Here is a 15997-nt window from a genome sequence, read left to right as displayed (position 1 = left end):
GGCCACCATGTCAGGCCCAAGTAACTTCTACTCGACAGATGCTTGAATTCACTGAAAGCCCAGCTACCCTGGCTGTATCCACTAGCCTGCTCCCACCTCTCCTCCTGTCCTCACAGTGGGAACTTTGAAGAGGGTCTCTGGGAGCTCTGTGGTTTGTGAGAGCAGAGGAACAGAGGAGGGGCAGAGGCTACGAGAGTGTCCCCTCCTGTGTCCCCTCCTTGTGTTCGTCTCCAAGCTCTGAGCTGTCCTTTCAGTTGAAAGTGCTAAATGCTGGATTAAAACATTCAAAAGAAATACATCCTTTTTTAGTACATTGCTAAGATGGCAAGAATTCTAGGGGCCTTGGTGTGGGGACAGTGGGTGAAGAAGGGACATTGAAAGACAAGTAGGTTCCAATCCTGTTTCCCCCCATGGAATTTTGTCAGTCTAAGGCACCAGGAATAGGAAGGAAAGCAGCCCAAGCCTGGAGGTGGAGCATAGAGCCCATTGTTGTAGAAGCCTGGAGGTGGAGCATAGAGCCCATTGTTGTAGAAGCCTGGAGGTGGAGCATAGAGCCCATTGTTGTAGAAGCCTGGAGGTGGAGCATAGAGCCCATTGTTGTAGAAGCCTGGAGGTGGAGCATAGAGCCCATTGTTGTAGAAGCCTGGAGGTGGAGCGTAGAGCCCATTGTTGTAGAAGCCTGGAGGTGGAGCATAGAGCCCATTGTTGTAGAAGCCTGGAGGTGGAGCGTAGAGCCCATTGTTGTAGAAACAACACAGAAGCATCAGGCTACAAGGACTCACCCTCACCAGCAACTGATGGGAAAGGACAACTTGCAACCTGGAAAGATCTGTGCTTGTCTGAGCCCTGGTGGTGATGGGAGGGAGGGGACAAAGGTTTCCTGGATGTCTCTTCCGCTCAGCCTCAGGACTTCACAGTCAGCATCCATTCGACTGTGTAATTTAAAGTCTCAGGCTTCACCTCTGGGTCAGGAGAGGGGGTATCAACCCCCCAGGTGACTGGTGGAAGGAGAGGGGGTATCAACCCCCCAGGTGACTGGTGGAAGTTCATTCGACTGTGTAATTTAAAGTCTCAGGCTTCACCTCTGGGTCAGGAGAGGGGGTATCAACCCCCCAGGTGACTGGTGGAAGGAGAGGGGGTATCAACCCCCAGGTGACTGGTGGAAGTTCATTCGACTGTGTAATTTAAAGTCTCAGGCTTCACCTCTGGGGCAGGAGAAGGGGTATCAACCCCCCAGGTGACTGGTGGAAGCGAAGGGAATGATTTCTGGAGGAGCTCAGTCTCAGCCTTGGTCCAGAAGAATGAATACTGGATTTAACGGGCAACACAGCCCAGAGGGCAGCACAAGCCTAGCCGGAGGATGGAGGTTGGAAAACAAGGCCAGCAGAGCGGGCAGCCATTCGTATAATTTCACACAGTGGAACTCTAAGAGAAAACTGCAGATAAGCCATCTTCAATATTCTCAAGGAAATGAGGGACAAGAAGCTCTAAGCAAATCGCATTGGGAAAAAGAGTGAATTGAGTTTGTAAAAACATCTAGGCGTTTTGTACATGTTTGTACATGTCTATAATCTCAGCATTCTCTGGAAGTGGAAGTGCCAGACCAGACAGATCTACATAGGAAGGAAGGAAGGAAGGAAGGAAAGGAAGGAAGAAAGAAAGAGAAAATTTAAGGGCCTAGTAGTTGAGGACACTACTTACTGCCTTGGCAGAGGACCCAGCTTTGGTTCCCAGCAGCCCATGGTGGTTCATAACTGCCTGGAACTCAAGTTCCAGGGGGATCCTAGGCCTTCACACAATTTCCTGCATGCATATGGTGTTCATAAACTCATACTCTCTCTCACACACACACACACATAAAAATAATAAATAAATCTATATCTAAAATGTAAAAATAAAAGCATGATAATTGGGGAAGAAGAAAAAAAAATAGCCTCAGCAGAGAAACAGAAAACTTCCAGCCAGGCAGTGGTGGCGCACGCATTTAATTCCAGCACTTGGGAGGCAGAGGCAGGTGGATTTCTGAGTTCCAGGCCAGCCTGATCTACAGAGTGAATTCCAGGACAGCCAGGGCTACACAGAGAAACCCTGTCTTGGAAAAACCAAAAAAATAAAATAAAAAAGGCCGGGCGGTGGTGGTGCACGCCTTTAATCCCAGCACCTGGGAGGCAGAGGCAGGTGGATCTCTGAGTCTAGCCTGGTCTATAGAATGAGTTCCAAGACAGCCAGGGCTACACAGAGAAACCCTGTCTCAACAAAACAAAACAACAACAAAAAAGATTGATTTCTAAGGCATACATGTCAAATCCAAAGAATATGCTGTCTATCAAAGAGCATGAAAAAGAAGGAGAGATTTCACGGGGCGCACTTAGCCTGGCCTGAGAACTCCAGAAATGGAAGCAGAGCAGCAATTTCAGTTTGACATTTGTGGCCTCTAAGTCAAGGGTGGGTGGGCAGAGCAGCACAGAGAAGCAACTCAGAGGGCTGCTGAGGCAAATTGTTTCAGACTGCATAGGTCTCAACCAGATGTGGAGGTACTCACCAGCAGCCCCAGCATCAGAAGGTAGAGGCAGGAGGATCACTGTAAGTTTGAGATGAGCCTGGTCTACATTGGAAGACTGAAGCCAGCCAGAGTTGTGTAACAGGACTCTGTCTCAGAGGGAAAAAAAAGGAGTTGCATCTCTAAGATCTGGTGTCTTAATGGCCCTAGGTGACCGAGCCTCCCTTGCTGGGTAGAAGTGTCAAGTCTGAGGAGCAGCAGGCATGAGAGGAAGGAGTCAGGAGTACTCAGAACCAGTACTGAGGGAACGTTTGCAGATTGGATGCTTTCTTTCATCTCTCAGTTTAAAGAATAGGGGCATCCAGACAGGCAAGCGAACGTATTCTCTCTGGGGAGTTCTTCTGACCCAAGAGAAATGAATGGAACATACCAGGAAGACCCCAAGTGCACTGTTACCTGCAGGGCAGTTCTGCTTATAGTCTGGGAGCCCTACACTCAGTCATATAAACAGGAAATGGGAGGAGAGGCAGGAGAATCAGGAATTCAAGGCTAACCTTGGCTACATAAGGAATTTGAGGTTAGCCTGGGCTATGATATATATACACGTGTGTGTGTGTGTGTGTGTGTGTGTGTGTGTGTGTGTGTGTATGTGTATGAATGGATGCAAGGAAAACCAAAGCTCACTAAACACCTGAGAGGAGAGCTTTGGTAGGAAGGCTGTTCGGTGTTACTGGGACGGAGGAGGTAAGGGGGAAGCAGTAGGGATGGTGAGCCAAATTCTTGAGACAAAAGACTTTTTTAAATGCAGGGCAACAGACAGTGAATGAGTAATGGTCAAGAGTCTGGAGGAAAATATTAGCCCTGAGAGAAGAAGCAAAGAGTCTACTAGTCTACTTTGTAAGGGTTTCTAAGAAGAGGGGTGGTCTTGTATCACAAGGAAGCAGGCATAGTCAACATGTGATATGTGACCTATGGTCTGTGACAGAAGTAGGGGAGTGGGCACATTGCCACATGGCAGGACTCACTCTGGATAGGAGGTGAGGGCTTAGTTAATGGTGCGACCCAGAATAGGTGATGGCAGTGAGACTGATTGCACCTCCCTCTTGCCTCCCCCTCTCATCCCCGTGTGGGGTGGGGGTGGAGGCAGGCTGTGGCTGGGTTTGTCCTAGTCTGGCATGCATACCTATCTGTTTAGGACTTGTTTACCTGTAGGGCCTAGGTTCCCTAACAAAAGAACCCCAAACAAACAAGATAGAGCCAGATGGAGAAAATAGATAGCCCAAGGAGAGGAAATACGAAACAATCAATCAATGGCTGCCTCTGCTGGGGAGTGCTGGGCACACCTGCACATGGAGGTACTGGGAGATGAGACAGGGTAGTCATTTGCCTCTCTGTATTCAGGTAAACCCTGGCCACCAAGACCCAACCCTGACGAAAACAAATGAACAGTAATCTGAATTATCGATGTGAAATTCTAATGAAATGCCATTAAGAAAGGACTATGGCTGAGAGACCAGCAGACAATGGGGAGAAGAGATAGGATTTAAAGAAAAATCTAGGCAAGATAACATTCAAATATTTCAAAAGTAGAGGAGGAGCAGATGGAGGGATGGGGTACCCACAGCTAAAGGAGAACCCATATAAGTGTGGACTGGAGCAATCCTTTAATGGGCTGCCCCTGGGAATTCTAGATACTGAACAAGGAGACTATTTCACTTGTTTCCAAGGAGGAAAAGAAAAAGGCAAGAGACTAAAAACATTAACAAACCAGCTTTCTGTGTCTCAATAATAATATTAAGTGGAGCAGCCTTCAAAATTCTATGATAAATGATTTCTGACTTCAAATTCTGTTCCATCCAACCTATCTTATAGAAGATTAGATCAGCTACACTTTCAATTATGCTGATTTAAAACAACCAAACAAAAAGCCTCTAATACGTCTGAAAGCTGTGAGAGAATATGGCCTCACTAAAGTTCAGGTACAGACTATGAAAAGTTAGCAGGGGGGCTGGAGAGATGGCTCAGTGGTTAAGAGCACTGACTGCTCTTCTAGAGGTCCTGAGTTCAATTCCCAGCAACCACATGGTGGCTCACAACCATCTGTAATGGGATCCGATGCCCTCTTCTGGTGTGTCTGAAGACAACTACAGTGTCATATACATAAAATAAATAAGTCTTTAAAAAAAAAAAAAGGAAGAAGGAAGGAAGGAAAGGAAGAAAGAAAAGCTAGCAGGTAAGCAGACACAAGAACATTCGTTCAAGAGAAGCTTAAGTCATGGTGAACAGAGAGCCCAAGATGGCAGTCACAGGGTGGGCAGAGAGAGAAGGCCATTGGAGGAGATCAAGGCTATCAAGGCCTCTTCAGTACATGAACCCATCCTCTATTGATAAATAAAATCCAAAGGCTTCAGGAGTGTGTATAACAGAGAAATGGATAGGTGATGTGGCCATCATTCTGAGACAATTAACTAGCAGAGTTTGGAGTTAGGTCAATGATAAGCATCTTGAAATGTAGGTGAGCAACAGGCACAGTATCTGTTAGAGCCCTAAGGGAAAACCAAGCCTGGGAGAAAAGCCCGCATCCTTATGGTAATACTCGGGAGTGTCTACAGGAGACACACCTGGAACTTAGACAAAGGCTTGAGAGTCTCAGAGGAGGAGGTCCACCAGGTAACTACTCATCCAGAGAGAGCTAGGGAAGCTCTGGCAGACAACACAGTACGGCTTTCCAGGCAAAAAGCTTTACTGGAAATAGAAAGTGACCTCATAGCTGGGCAGTGGCGGCGCACACCTTTAACTCAGCGCTTCGGAGGCAGAGGCAGGCGGATTTCTGAGTTCAAGGCCAGCCTGGTCTATAGAGAAACCCTGTCTCGAAAAACCAAAAATAAATAAATAAATAGGAAGTCACCTCGTGATAATAAAAGGTTCCATAAGATTGGCCAGGAAGATAAAATAGATTTAATTTGGATGTACTTAATGATACAGACTCAAAAGAACTAAAGCTAAATTGGCTGAGATATCAGGAGAAATAGAAGAACCCACGAGGTAATTTTAAACCAGGCTGTCTAAAAGTCACAGTCATGGAAGATTTGAACAATACAGCTGACAACTTTGAACTGATTCATATCTAAAGAAATTTTACTCACTACTAAAAGAACAGTTATTTCTTTGGAGCACATATAGAACATATAGAAACTCTGAACATGTAAAGGCCATGAATCTGCCTCCAGAAATTCGAAGGCGCCTATTCAGCCTATTTGTTCTGGTGATTATTACCAGTATCAGACAAAACAAGCTTTACATTTTTATTTATTATCATTATCATTATTATTAGTGTGTGTGCATGTGCATGAGTGTGTATGCACAAGCCCACATGATCTATGTGTATGGGTGTGCATGCCATAGCACGTGTGGAGCCCAGAGGACAGTTTGTGGAATTGGTTATGAATGATCAGAGTTCAGCACAGGACACAACAGAGATTTATTTGCCCCAAAGGGACAAAGGGCAGGGAATCAGAGACAGGGATGAGGGTGAGGATGAGGGAGAGAGAAAAGGAATGGGGGAGGGGGAGGACATAGAGTGCCTCTGGATGGACAGATGACAGATGTGGTCCCATAGGCAAATGGCAGTTTGTAAACGGGTGAGGGGAACCCTGCATTAGGATGAGTTGGCTAATGTCAGTCTGAGGAGTTTGGTTTGGTCAGTACAGCATTCAAGGTGTAGGCGTGTCTCAGGTAAATGCTGTCCAGTATTAGCATAAGGATGTGGACTTTTCTTCCGGACTATGCTGAAGTTGGCTGGACCTTGGTGGTCAGCCACTGTTCACATTCACATGGGCTCTGGGGGTCAAAACCAGATCACCATGCTGGCATAGTAAATACTTTTAGTTAAAAAGTTAAGGAAAAGCCAGGTGGCGGTGGAGCACTGGCGCACGCCTTTAGTCCCAGCACTTGGGAGGCAGAGCCAGGCAGATTTCTGAGTTTGAGGCCAGCCTGGTCTACAGAGTGAGTTCCAGGACAGCCAAGGCTACACAGAGAAACCCTGTCTTTAAAAAAAAAAAAAAAAAAAGTTAAGGAAATATGCAGACCCATGTACAGAAAAATATAACAGACATGGGCTCGTGCCTGTCATCTCAGTACAAAGGAGGGGACACTGAAGGGTAACTGCTATTTTGAAGGAATCTTGGGCTATATAATTGGCTATAGAGTAAGACTGTGCCTCAAAAAATAAAATAAAATAAAAATATTGGGGTGAGATGGCTCACACCTTTAATCCTAGCACTAAGGGGGCTGAGGCAGGCAGATCTCTGGGTTTGAAACCAGCCAGGCCAACAGAGTGAATTCCAGATCTGCCATGGCTACACAGAGAAACCTTGTCTTGAAAACCAAAAACCAAACCAAACTAAACTAACAAACAATCCTGGATGTAGATTTTTTGTTGCTTCTTTCTGGTGAGCATTTATATGGATGTTAGCATTTGAAGAATCTAGTTAAGGATATACACAACTTTCTATACTGTAAAAGTACTTTTTGTGGGTGAGAGTTTTGGTTTTTGGTGTGTGTGTGTGTGTGTGTGTGTGTGTGTGTGTGTGTTGTTTTCCAAGAAAGGGTTTCTCTGTGTATCCCTGGCTGTCCCGGAACTCACTCTGTAGACAGACTGGCCACTTGCCTCTGCCTCCCTAGTGCTGGACTCCTGACTAATCTAAAGGTACTTTTTAAATTAATTCATTTCTGTGTATGTGGGTGTTTTGTTTGCACAACTCAACCTACTCCAGACCACATATATGTCTGGAGCCACAAAGGCCAGAAGAGAAGGTAGAATCCTCTGGAATTATAAATGGTTGTTGTGTTTATAAAAATGGCAAAGAGAGAGAGAAATATGTTTCAGTGGAGGTGTAGTCAGGTATGGGGGAATGAGGTACCTCAGAGGGCCCATGCTGAGGCATCTCTTTCCCCTGAGGACCCAGCCACAGGAGGTATAGTATAGAGTTTATTCAGGACATGAGGGAGGGTCCGAGGGGGGGGAAGAGTTGAGAGGGTAGTAGAGGTAGAAAAATGCAGAGAGAGAGAGAGAGAGAGAGAGAGAGAGAGAGAGAGAGAGAGTAGAGAAGTAGAGGCCAGCCATGAGAGTAGAGAGTAGAGAGGGGGAAAAGAAATGGGGAGCGAAGGGAAGGGGTGAAGAGACAGAGTGGGAACAAGAAAGAGGCCGGGCAATGGTGGCACACGCCTTTAATCCCAGCACTTAGGAGGCAGAGTCAGGCAGATTTCTCAGAGTTCGAGACCAGCCTGGTCTACAGAGTAAGTTCCAGGACAGCCAAGGCTACACAGAGAAACCCTATCTCAAAAAAACAAAACAAAACAAAACAAAAAAAAACAAAACAAAGCAAACCCAAAACAAAGAAAGAAACAAACAAAAGAACAAGAAAGAGAAGGGGGGCACACTTGGCTGTTACCAGGTAACTGTGGGGTGGAGCTTAGACAGAATGCTAAACTAACTGTTGTGAGCTGCTGTGTAGCTTCTGGGAGCTAATTCTAGGTCCTTTACAAGAGCAGCCAATGCTCTCAGCTGCTATCTCTCAGCTCAGGACAGTGAGATCTTAAAGCATGGTAAAATTATTTTGTTCCCAACTGTATCTCTAGTACTTGGCACAGTGCCATAAAAATTCAGTAAGTAGTCTTTGAATGATGCTTTTAAAAATGTGTAGAATGACATTAGACACTGTATACATAAGGAAGCTGAGTTTCCAAGAAAACCGACTCAAAATGACAAAACTGAAAGCTAGGAAGCCAGACTGGCTGACTGTAGACACCAGTGTCCTCTGTTGGTATGTGCAGGATATGAATGTGCGTGCGTGCGTGCGTGCGCGTGTGTGTATGTGTGTGTGTGTGTGTGTGTCTGTCTGTCTGTCTATCTGGTGTATGGGCATGGGTATACATACAGAGGTCACAAAAGGACACAGACTGTCTTGATCTGTCTCTTTGCCTTATTCCTTTGAGACAGGGTCTCTCCCTGCCCCTGGAGCATGCCTACCCACCAGCAAGCCCCAGTGATCCTCTCTCTCCGTTTCCTCATAGCACTTGAAGTTGCAGGGCCATGTGTATCAAGGCCAAGATTTTTTATATGGGTGCTGTGGGTTTGAACTCAGGTCCTCTGGATTGAGCAGCAAAATGCTCTTACCTACTGAGCCATCTCCTCAGTTATAATGTAGCCAGCTTGCCTGCCTGCCTTTTTTTTCCCCCCTCCCTCCTATCTCTCCATCCTTCCCGCCCTCCTTCATTCCTTCTGTGATATTGGGCATCAAATCCATGGCCTTGTGTATTCTGGGCAAGCACCCTACCACTGTGCTATCTATAGATCCCAGAGCCCAGTATTTTCCCTCTGGCTAGGCATTTCTCAGGGGATTACCGAGTTTGAGTGCAAAGGACCTTAAGTGTCTTTGGCTGTGGTTCTGCAGAGTCTACCCCCATCCCCACCCCGGCACTGCAGGGTGTCTGAAAGTCCCTTGGCTGACTCACACTTTTTCCTTCTCCTTTTCTCAGCTACGGGACACCATCGAGCAGGAGATCCTAGAAATGGGCCTGCAGATCACACCCTTTACTCTCACCAAGGTTTTACAGTTGTACGAAACCAAGAGCTCTCGCCACTCCACCATGATTGTGGGATGCACCGGCAGCAGCAAGACCACCTCCTGGAAAATTCTGCAGGCCTCTCTGTCGTCCCTGTGCCGTGCTGGAGAACCCAACTACAACATAGTTAGAGTGCGCAGTGGGATAGTGAAGTAGCTAAAGGTGTTGGGAGGGCCAGACCTGGATCCAGGGAAGTCTAGGGGAGAAGCAGCAATTGACCAGTGCAAGAATCTAAGAGAGAGGATTGGGATGGGGCAAAGTATATTGGGAGCTTGGGTTGGGGCACCTCAGAAGTCCCTTCTGGTATCATTTTTAGGAGTTCCCTTTAAACCCAAAGGCACTGTCCTTAGGGGAACTGTATGGCGAGTACGACCTCAACACCAATGAATGGACTGATGGCATCTTGTCTAGTGTCATGCGGGCTGCCTGTGCAGGTATCCAGTGGGTCAGGCGGGTCAGCCCCAGGGAGACAGGAAGCCCCAGGGAGGTTGAAAGATGCCTGGGGAATGCCTTAAGACTAGGAAGCATGTGGTGAGGGACGCGGAGGAGAGGGAGATGGAGCCTTTTGGTTTCCGTATCATCCGCCTGCCACTAAGATGAAAAGCCAGATGAGAAATGGATCCTTTTTGACGGCCCCGTGGACACGCTGTGGATTGAGAGCATGAACTCCGTCATGGATGACAACAAAGTGCTCACCCTCATCAATGGAGAGCGCATTGCAATGCCTGAGCAGGTGTTACTGCCACCTGGAGAGATCCCAGGCCCCTGGGGTGGGGGTGGAAGGGAAGCTGAGGTGGAGGCTGGCATACTGAGAATGAGTGAGTGGAGAGAGGTGGGGAGGAGGATCTGGATCCAGGGAAATCTGCAATTAAAGCAAGATGCAAAAGGCCAAAGGTAGACTCAGTGGGAGGGCTCACCTCAACCCTTGCCTCTGGTTTCCTTCTCCAGCATAGGAGGCAGGGGGCCATTGCTCCTCTAGAACAACTGTATAGTAAAGAACTTTGAGTCTAGAAATCACTGTATAGACCCAGGCCATCCTTGGCTTCATTTCCACTGGCCTGTGAGGTGTGAAGGCCTTCATATCATGCACCAAGGTTAATATCTCCTGAGGTGTCATACCCACCTTTTTCTTTATTTTAACTTCTCTCTCCCTCTCTCCTTTCTCTTTTTATCTCCCTTTTATTCATTTTAGGTAGTATCTAGTGTAGCCCAGGCTAGCCTAGGTAGTAAAGGATAACCTTGATTGCTGATCCTCCTGCTCCCTCCCTCCTCTAGCACTCAAACACCATGATTATAGGCACACGCCACCCACTCTTTTCTTCCACACAAGCCAGAGAGTGATTTTTTTCTCCTAAAGATAAATTTGAATGAGCTCTAATTTCTTTTAGAAAGTGTCTTCGTCACTGTGCTATTGCTATAAAGAGATAGCATGAGTCAGGCACCTGTTATAAGAAGAAAGCATTTAACTGGGGGCTTGCTTACAGTTTCAGAGATTTAGCCTGTCATCATCATGGTTGAGCACGGTGATTGGCAGGCAGGCACTGGAGCTGGAGCAGAGAGAGCTCCTTCTTGACCCAAACGCTGAGGGGCAGAGAGACTGGGCCTGGTGTGGGCTCTGGAAACCTCAAAGCCCACTCCCAGTGACACACTCCCTCCAAAGAAGCCACATCTACTTCAGCGAGGCCACACCTCCTAATCCTCATATAGTGCCACTCCCTGCTGGCTAAGCATTCAAATATATGAGCCTATGGGAGCCATTCTCATTCAAACCACCAGGGAAAGCAAGCCATTTATAAACCTTAGTCATTATCCTCCTTACCACCTTAAAGTACCCATAAGGCATTTGGGTGTTTCATTATTGTGGATGAGATGCTGCTGATCTGACAAGAGTCTGCATCCTTAGGTGTCTCTTTTGTTTGAAGTGGAGAACTTGGCTGTGGCCTCTCCAGCTACTGTGTCCCGCTGCGGGATGGTCTACACCGACTATGTGGATCTGGGCTGGAAGCCTTACGTTCAGTCATGGCTGGACAAGAGGCCAAAGGTAAAAAGGGAACTGAGGAGATGTGACTGTGACTAAGGTGGCCTGTAGTAAATAACAGTAGACAGAGCATCCCTTCTCGTCCACACCTAGGCGGAAATAGAGCCGCTTCAGCGTATGTTTGAAAAGTTCATCAACAAGATACTGAGCTTCAAAAAGGATAACTGTAACGAGCTGGTACCTGTCCCTGAGTACAGTGGGATCATCTCGCTCTGTAAGCTCTACACAGTCCTGGCCACACCAGAGAATGGGGTAAGGAGAGGAGCCAGCCCAGGATGAAGGTGGATGGAGTGGCTCACACCACACACCTTCAGTTTGGGCACAGCTTGAAACAGAAACTTAGAGGAGAGATATCAGCAGTGACCATGGTGAGGGGCAAGCCGGGGGGGCCATGTGTAAGCAGAAATAGATACACGCGCTTGGACATTTGCTGAGCTGAAAGTCCAGAATAGGAATTCTGTATTAGACATAGCAAGTAGTGGTGTAGCTCAGTGTCAGAGCACCTGCCTCATAATTGCAGGCCAGAAAGGAAGGAAGGGAGGCTGGGAGGATGAATAGCCCAAGAGGTGTCCTAGTTTCCTACCCATCCATACCATGGATGCCATTGATGAGAAGTTCTAGAAAGTTTCAGATGAATTGATATTTCAGAAATTTTTGGTTGTTTATAATTAAAATAACTAAAATTTGGGTTTTTTGTTGTTGTTGAGATTAAATCATTGCCTTAGAAATGTTTCACATTATTTTTAACAATGTTACTAGGTAATGAAACTATTAATATATAATGAGCAGCAGTTAAGATCTCTGACAGTGTAAGTTATTCATTATGGCCAGGAATGGTGACACACACCTGCAATCACAGCACTGAAGAGTCCTTGGCCAGCTTGGTTTGTATATTGAGTTCAAGGACAGCACGAGCTACACAACAAGACACTGCCTTAAAACAAAAAAATCAAAAACCGCCGGGCAGTGGTGGCGCACGCCTTTAATTCCAGGGCTTGGGAGGCAGAGGCAGGTGGATTTCTGAGTTTGAAGCCAGCCTGGTCTACAGAGTGAGTTCTAGGACAGCCAGGGATACACAGAGAAACCCTGTCTTAAAAAACAAAAACTAGGGGGCTGGAGAGATGACTCAGCAGGTAAGAGCACTGACTGCTCTTCCGAAGGTCCTGAGTTCAAATCCCAGCAACCACATGGGGGCTCACAACCATCCATAATGAGATCTGACACTCTCTTCTTGTGTATCTGAAGACAGCTACAGTGTACTTTCATATAATAAATAATTAAATTAGAAAAAAGAAAAACCAAAAAGAAAAAAAGAAAAAAAAGAAAAAAAAGAAAAGAAAAAGAAAAATGAGCTGGGTGTGCTGGTAAATGCCTTTAATCCCAGGACTCTGACACAGGGGCAGGCGAATCTCTGAATTTGAGAGTGAGTTCCAGGCTACACAGAGAAACCTTGCCTCAAAAAGTAAAAAAAAAAAAAAAAAAGCAACAACAAAAAAAGAAAGAAAGAAACAAACAAACCAACAAAAAGAATGTAGTCAGCAATATTAGCCTTTTCTCTGACCAATGCCTGAATAGCACACTCCACTAAATCCTGTTATCTCTTCCAACACACCTATATTTTTTTTATCACTGTGTTCTACTCATGTGTGGTTGTGGAGAGCAGGGGTCAGCTGGCTGCTGCACACTCCTGGGGGAGATGTTGTCACTCTTAGACCTTGGAGGAGAGCCCTGGTTGTCATTACCAAAGCCCTGGCTCATCTAACAAACCAGAGATTCTCAGCATACTCTCCTGCCTATATTTTGATGATTAAGGGTTGATATAAGGCCAACCCTTATCATTCTGGATTGGACAGAGTCCTATAATCCTATCCTTATGTTTTCTGTGCATTCCTGGCTAGTCTCGAACTTTGACAAGCCTCTTACCTCAGCCTCCCAAGTGCGGTGACTGCAAACATGTGCCCCTTGCCGAGGTTTATCTGCAGTTATAAGCATTCTTATCCAGAATCTGTTACCAAGAATTCCTCAACTCTGCCTGTGCCCCTGTGATATATCAGAGATGTCAAAAGGATGCTGAGTTGGTGGGCTGTGCCTGTTGCCTGTGCTACAGGCACTTTATCAACAAGCCGTCTCCTCAGCTCCGTAAAACGTAGTCGGGGTGTGTGTGTGTGTGTGTGTGATATAGCTGTGTGCATGTTTTCCCACGTGTGGGTACAGTTTGGGGAGAGGCCAGAGGTTGATGTCAAGTGTCTTCCTCACTCCACTGCTTTTAAAAAAAATGTATCTAGGGCTGGAGAGACGGCTCAGCACTTAAGAGCACTGACTGCTCTTCCAGAGGTCCTGAGTTCAATTCCCAGCAACCACATGGTGGCTCACAACCATCTATAAAGTGATCTGACACCCTCTTCTGGTGTGTCTGAAGGCAGCATACTCATATACATTAAATAAATAAATGAATCTTAAACATATTTTTAAAAATGTATCTATGTGAACAAGGTCATTCGATTCAGCTAATCTAGCTAGCCAGTTTGTCTGGGCAGCCTCCTCTCCCCTTTGAAGGATAGGATTATCAGTGAGCTGCAACACCCACCTAGCATTTATATGGGTGCTCAGCATCTGAATGTGGTTCTCCGGCTTGAAGCAAGGAGTTACCGCTGAGCCACACTCCCAAACTCCAAAACTACATTTTTAATTGTATAAGCAATCAATCATTAAATTTCTTTATTTTTATTTTTTTATTTTTTTATTTTTTTTGGTTTTTGGAGATAGGGTTTCTCTGTGTAGCCCTGGCTGTCCTGGAACTCACTCTGTAGACCAGGCTGGCCTTGAACTCAGAAATCCACCTGCCCCTGCCTCCCAAGTGCTGGGATTAAAGGCGTTCGCCACCACTGCCTGGCCTGTGTTTTATAACCATCTGGGTTCACATAGGGAGTTCCAGGCCAGTCAGAGCTATACAGTGAGACCTTGTCTCAAAAAAACCAACCAACCAAACAAAAATGCTTGTTGATGTAAAACCCCACAGATATCCATAGGTACTTTTAGGAAGAGATTGTGGTGTACATGATGGCGCGTGCCTTTAGTCTCAGCACACAGGAGGCAGATAGGTGAGTCTCTGTGAGTTTGAGACCAGCTTGGTCTGTATAGCAAGTCCCAGGACAGCCAGGGCTATACAGAGAGATCTTGTCTCAAAAACAAAAACAAACAAACAAAAAATCTAAAAAATGGATCATGCTACAGGCAACATGCTTGTCAAGCCAAAACTATGACATTGAGTTGTGTATTGCCATGTGCAGGCACACACCATTGCTTTAGCTAACATCCGCCATTGCTTTAGCCATTGTGGACTGCAGCTGTTGTGGACTATCCCATGGTAAATCCTGCATTTTACTTTTCCTTCTTCTACTGGTAGATGTTTAGGTCATCTCCAATTTTTTTTTTCCAAATTTTTTTTTTTTTTTGCAGGTACATATAGGTGACCACATGCCTGTCTCTTTGAGCACTCCTGAGTACTCCTCCAGGGTTAGCCTGGATTGGCCAGATGAGTCTAGAGACAGCTTCGAGCAACTGCAGTGAATTCCAGAGTTATCTAAAACCCACAAGTAGGTTGTAGATGAACTTCTCATATAGAACCAGGGAGGAAGAAGAATGTAGGTTCTCCACCTTCTTGGTAACTGCTAAAGTAGATCCTTCCATCCCTTACAAGCATGGCTCCTGTATCATGAGGAATGAAGATTGTTCTAAGGCCAGTTTGCCACGCTGAACCCCTGACCCTCTTCTCCTGTCCACCCAGGTGAACCCAGCTGACACTGATAATTACGCCTTTATGGTAGAGATGACCTTTGTGTTCAGCATGATCTGGTCTGTGTGCGCCTCTGTGGATGAGGATGGACGCAAGAAGATTGACAGCTACCTTCGAGAAATTGAGGGCTCGTTTCCCAATAAGGTCAGGGCCCTTACAGCCAGCTGCCCTGTATGTCCAGTTTTGGCAGGACTTACAGGGCACCTCTGGCCCTCAGACTCTGCCTGACCTAACATCTTGCTGCCACCCTCTTTGCCAATCAGTCTGTGAGCCCCAGCTCCAGCTGGGAAGAGCTGGAGGAACGTCTGGTGACCCAACTCACATACTTTTCCTCAGGACACAGTGTACGAATACTACGTGAACCCCAAGATGCGGACTTGGACATCATTTGAGGACAAGCTCCCCAAGAGCTGGCGTTATCCTCCTAAGTGAGGGCGGGGTCTGGGGTGTGAGCAGGGCTTGGTGGCAGAAGTGGCAAGAGTGGTGGGGCCAGAAGCCAGTGTGAGCTAAAGAGGAGAAAGCCAGTTCCAGGAAGAGATAACAAGGTTTAGGATGTTGGATCTAGGAGACTCGGGACAGGATCTCTTCCAAGGAGAATGCCACACTCCCAGGACCCAGAAGGCTGGGTTGATGATTAGACCTTGGTAACACCAGAAAAATATAAATATTAAGAGGAAGAAGGAAGTGAGAGCTGAACTGGGTCAGGCCAATGGTTCCTTTCTTTCCGCAGTGCCCCTTTCTATAAGATCATGGTACCTACTGTCGATACTGTACGATACAACTACCTAGTGAGCACGTTGGTGGCCAACCAGAATCCCGTCTTACTGGTGGGTCCCGTGGGAACTGGAAAGACCTCCATAGCCCAGAGTGTTCTCCAGTCCTTGCCCTCCAGCCAGTGGTCAGTGCTCATTGTCAACATGTCCGCACAGGTATGTGGCGGGGAGGGGCTTGGACCGCCAGCTCCCTGCCATCTGCTCTGCCTGGAACTTAGGTGCTCAGCGCCCCCCTCCCCATATTTCTCTTGCGGGGGGGGGGG

General features: G+C 46.6%; 1 protein-coding gene across 2 annotated transcripts in view; it reads left to right on the top strand.

Annotated features, from left to right (window-relative positions):
* Positions 1-15997, top strand: part of Dnah2 (dynein axonemal heavy chain 2) — a 128622-nt gene that overhangs the window by 74619 nt on the left and 38006 nt on the right. For both annotated transcript variants that reach the window (XM_031352477.1, XM_031352478.1), the window contains exons 42-49: positions 9041-9259; positions 9444-9561; positions 9724-9860; positions 11031-11168; positions 11259-11417; positions 14953-15105; positions 15298-15389; positions 15692-15890. In XM_031352477.1, the coding sequence (XP_031208337.1) occupies positions 9041-9259; positions 9444-9561; positions 9724-9860; positions 11031-11168; positions 11259-11417; positions 14953-15105; positions 15298-15389; positions 15692-15890 (1215 nt within the window). The remainder of the gene's footprint in view (positions 1-9040; positions 9260-9443; positions 9562-9723; positions 9861-11030; positions 11169-11258; positions 11418-14952; positions 15106-15297; positions 15390-15691; positions 15891-15997) is intronic.

This window comes from Mastomys coucha, unplaced genomic scaffold, assembly GCF_008632895.1.
Source record: "Mastomys coucha isolate ucsf_1 unplaced genomic scaffold, UCSF_Mcou_1 pScaffold5, whole genome shotgun sequence".
Classification (NCBI taxonomy): domain Eukaryota; kingdom Metazoa; phylum Chordata; class Mammalia; order Rodentia; family Muridae; genus Mastomys; species Mastomys coucha.
This window is presented reverse-complemented; position numbering and strand designations above follow the sequence as displayed.